The following is a 4,820-nucleotide window of genomic DNA, read 5'->3' on the forward strand; positions in this document are numbered from 1 at the left end:
TCCCCAAAAGACCTCATCCCAACAGAGATATCTTTCATCCTTTTAAACCCATGATCTTTTTTATGTGTTTTAGATGTGAGACTATGTTTGCACCCTTGTAACCCAACAGATATCAGTTAAATGAGACAAGAGTTATCTAAGGAATCACACAAAAATATCTCAAGTTGTGGGACTTAGTTGAGGCATTCAATTGGAGATTTATAAGCAGTCAACTGATGACCTTGGATGAATGAGTTATTGCAAGAACTGATCACAAGTTGGAAGAAATAGTTGCACTATTCAACTGGAGATGATAAAACAATCGACTGATAGATTTTGGATAAAGTAGTTGTTATAATGTGTTACAACCAATATTGAAGGTATGAACATATGCATGGGAAGAGACTATCTCTCACGGATGGACCCACAAGGGGGGGGGGTTGCAAATCTAGGACCTAGATTGCAACGAACCAAAGGTAATTTGTGTGCAAGCATGACATGCCCGCATCGAATCCCAGACCGGTTAAGGCAAAATTTATTCAAGCAAATTAATCAATGTTTTACCACTCGAATCTATTTTATGGGTTGCTTAAGTGTGTAACAAATGTATTATTTGATGATTAATATGAAGAATTTGTAATCAACCGAGTGAAATGGATAACCATTAATGGTCAGTAGCTAACATTTTGATCTTGATGAGTAAAGACAATAAATGGCCATTAATCGGTCATTATCTTCTGCTTTGGGTCTGAGCTCCTATATAAGGAGGCTGTGACCACAGAAGGAAGAGACACAATAACATGCAAAAATCTTCCATTTTCATTTCTCCTTCGATTTTCCTCTCTACTATGCAATTTTGGCTTAGAAGATTTCCTATGATAACAATTAGGTATAAACCCAATTCATCATAACCAACCCGTGCTTGGTGGTGATCATGGTTTTGATATTGTATACTGGGAAATAGACATCCATCGTGACCTCTAAGCACAGCTCAAGGGGACGAATATGTCTTAAGGAAACTACGTTAGAGGTAGGCCTCGGTATCTCCTATTCCCGATTGTGTGACCCATTCAGACTCGGTAGTCGGGCAATTCAACATTTTGACTCGCGACTTGGGAAACTTCTAGAGTACTCGATTTTGCTCTCTGACCACTTGACGTCATCTTTCTAACTCGACACTCGCCATCTTCCAACGACTTGGCAGGAGTACTCACGTCCTGACTCGACACATGGGACCAATAGCATCCCAACTCTGCATTCGGGACCAAGAGCACTCGGCAAGCCTCGACTTCCACTCAAACTTGGGAAGCATCAGGCCACTAGACCTTACAGCACTTGGGAGAGTGACATCCCACTCGGGCACAACAGCTCGGGCACCTCGACCAACTCAAGCACTCGGCAACATGAGCAATCGAATGCGTGGGCACTCGGTAGATCACCTCAGATAACCAACCAGCGTAAAACTTGGCAATCTAAGATTATCAACCCAGATCGTCCAACATATGAGCTTGAATTTGATTTCAATTTCAATTCAATAAATTTCCCTTGCAAACTTCGACAATAATCTTTGACAAACTATGGAAGATTGGTTAATCGGTTCTTAATTGCTTAGCCATAGCACTGCCATATCATTATTTGGTCTTGAGGATCTAATTTAGTTTGTAATGTGCGCTAAGATATGCATTTTGAATATTGGTTTATGGATATTATAATTCATATATTCTTACTATCATTTTTGTTGTTTTTTATTAATGGATTATTGTGATGTACCTAAACATTTTTATAGTGTGTTTGATGTGTTTATTGATGGCAATTATTTAATATATTTTAATATTGAGTTTTTGTTGTTTATTTTTTATATATATTAAAGGTTTTGTATCCCCTTTGTTCCTTTGTTCATATGTATAGGCTTTCGACTATTATGAATCTTTTTTAATTAAATAAATTCTAAAATTTTTGGTTGGTTAATTATGATGGAGCCTTGTGACACCAATCACTATGACAAATAGGGTTCATGGTGGTACAACAACAATCACTCATAGATAATGACTGCTTGTGATGGGAGATGTCTCACAATTTTGTTGTGGTGTTGAATTGATTGTAAACTAATTGTGGCAAGGTTTTTTACGATGAAATTTATGACAATTTGTATCCATGTAGAAATCCATTTGTAATAGCATTTGGGGCATCTGCAACGGTATTAACTGCCGTAGAAGCCTTATAATTTTATATTGCACCCATCTAAAAGTTGAACCTTTAAGCATCTCCTTATGTCAAATATTGTAAACATCTTGATAGAATATAATCTCGTAATATTTTTCTCGAGGGTTAAAATCCTTAAATACATGCATCATGATATAACTTTTATTTATATTCACTACTACCTTGAGCCTTCAAGGAGGCCCTTAGGGTTTTGCTCAAGTGCATAAATAAGTCTCCATGATTGTTGTCAAGTCAAATTTCAAACTTCAAATCCAAAACCCTAAGTAGATAAATTATTTATTTATTTTGCTACCCTATTTACCATAATTATGATTAGAACATGTATGCATCTAACTCCTAATTTGAAGAATAGTCTCTATCTACTTGCATGCCCTACATAGGAAAAAAAATACAGATGGAGTTAAAGATGTCATTATATTTTTATTTTGAACTACATTCATAGCAAGACATGCATGTGAAGATATGCACATCAAGACATCAAGTGTTTATCACATGCTTACAATTACTTTTTACTCTTGATATCATTGATAGATACATTTATTCATCAATAAAAAAAACTATTTTCTCATGCTATTTATTTTCCTATCAACAATCTACATGCAAGATTTATAACAAGAACAGAAGATAATAATAAAATTAAAATCATACCATTGTTGCTCAATATATCATCCAACAATAAAGTTATTAGGGTTTTGAGGCTGAACTCTGAGTTATTATTACCTTTTGTTCAACTTTTCTAACTTAACTTGAATTTAAATGAAAATGAAGAAAAAATTCAAACACTAACGCCCCAAATATTAAAAAAAAAGCATGAGAATTGAGCTAATAAATGCAAGCAAACATCTTGGTCAATAAGAGTAAACCAGAGGGTCTCAATGTTAGTACCTGTGGAAGACACATGGACCCGGAGCTACTCTATAATACGTGCTGTTACCTTTCACAGACCCTCATGCAGTTGCCCTTTCATTTCTCAGCTTCTTCCTCCACTGTCATGCTCCTCTAGATCCCTGCACTGCATTAACAAAGAGTGACAGGAGAGTAATTAAAATCATCAGCGTCTCAATGTCGAGCCGAGGCCGGCGGATCACCGACGAGGAGATGAGCGAGCTCGTCTCCAAGCTGCAGTCGTTGCTGCCGGAATCCCGCCGGAGGAGCATGAGCAGAGTAACTGATTGACCGTTACTGAAATCCTTAACTTTTGCAGAAATGACACTTGCGTTTTTGGTTCAGGCGTCGGCGGCGAAGCTGCTGAAGGAGACGTGCTCCTACGTGAAGAGCTTGCACCGCGAGGTGGATGACCTGAGCGATCGCCTCTCGGCTCTCATGGCTACGCTCGACGCCAATAGCCCTCAGGCTGACATCATCAGAGGCCTCCTCAGATAGATTTATCATGTTAATTTCTGCCTTCTTTTAGCTGCTGCAAGTTGTGATCTTAATTAGAGTGTTCGTGTGCTGATTTCTTCTGTATATTAGTTTAGTTCTGTTAATTATATATTCTGCTTGAGTTGTTGCTTTCTTTCTCTGTGAAGTGGCAGGTGGAAAACTTAAAACATTTTATGGACATGCATGATCGAAGTGTTCCTCAGTCTTGAAGATTACACAGGTTTTTTTTTCAAAAATAAAAAATGATAAACAAAAGTTGAAGAAAAAAGTACTGGTTATTAAGTACAGACATGTCAGGATTTGGGAACATTTTTTGAATATTAAATCTTCACAATACGATCATGGACATCCATCTTGAGAATATAAGTGATTAACAAAGTAAGAAAACAATCTCAATACAGATCAGAGAAATAACAAAGGCAAATTGAAAAAATAATCAGAGGTATATAATGAATACTAACTTTCCTTTAACTTCCCCCCTTCCACATACATGGACAAAAGATGCTACAAGTATCTTTACTTTGCATTAATCACCAAAAACATCTTGCCTAGGGTGGTTTGTAGCAACATTAGAATGATGAGTATCTAAGTATGTCTATGGATTGTAGTGCACTGCCTATTGCTGCATTGAATGGATCACATGGTTCATGGATGTTCTTGGTGTCTTACTAGGTAGATGATGGGATAACTACAAAAAGGAAACATAAAACTATGCACATGGTAGATACTGCCCAATATAATACTTCAGTTTGAGGTAGACTATGGGGAAGGTGGGAATGGGTGTTGTCCACATTGCCATGAGGATGTTGAGATGAATCTAAATATATGGTGGCCCAAATCTACTAGTGCCGTGGTGGTAAGTTCTAGTTGTGTTGTTGATGGATCAAATGGGTTTTGATGGTCATGTTGTTAATGTTGGTGGTAAAGGCTGTTGAATTGTTGGATGTGGATAAGGGTTGAATAGCTGCGTGCTTCTTTTGTGTGTGTGTGTGTGTCTACAATTAGAGTTGTGGTAAATACAAAACAATAACTTAAAATATAAACACAAAGATGATAATACAAACACATGACAATTATGTTAGTCGATAGTCTTTCGACAGTCTTTGGGATTCCTTCTCAAATTATGTTAGTCAATAACTTAGGAATTTTTGATAGATCACTCCCATAATCATTCTATCTTTCTCTTTCTTGGAACTATTGCGAAGGTGGATAAACCTCTTACACCACATATTGTT

At 37.0% G+C, this 4,820-nt stretch overlaps 1 protein-coding gene across 1 annotated transcript; it reads left to right on the forward strand.

Annotated features, from left to right (window-relative positions):
* The first annotated feature begins 3,258 nt into the window (after positions 1-3,258).
* Positions 3,259-3,585, forward strand: LOC141817386 (transcription factor ILI3-like). Its single transcript, XM_074705048.1, has 2 exons — positions 3,259-3,366; positions 3,433-3,585. The coding sequence occupies exons 1-2, from the start codon at positions 3,265-3,267 to the stop codon at positions 3,583-3,585; spliced, it is 255 nt and encodes an 84-aa protein (XP_074561149.1). The 5' UTR covers positions 3,259-3,264.
* Positions 3,586-4,820: the final 1,235 nt, after the last annotated feature.

This window comes from Curcuma longa, unplaced genomic scaffold, assembly GCF_044706935.1.
Source record: "Curcuma longa cultivar G26 ecotype Majalengka, Jawa Barat unplaced genomic scaffold, ITB_CL_G26_1.1 contig_2029, whole genome shotgun sequence".
Classification (NCBI taxonomy): Eukaryota; Viridiplantae; Streptophyta; class Magnoliopsida; order Zingiberales; family Zingiberaceae; genus Curcuma; species Curcuma longa.

Bases quoted from the DNA above. Each gene is read 5' to 3' on its own strand.
- LOC141817386 (XM_074705048.1), top strand. From the start codon at position 3,265: ATGTCGAGCCGAGGCCGGCGGATCACCGACGAGGAGATGAGCGAGCTC. The intron at 3,367-3,432 runs GTAACTGATTGA...TTTTTGGTTCAG, and splicing joins GCCGGAGGAGCATGAGCAGA to GCGTCGGCGGCGAAGCTGCT.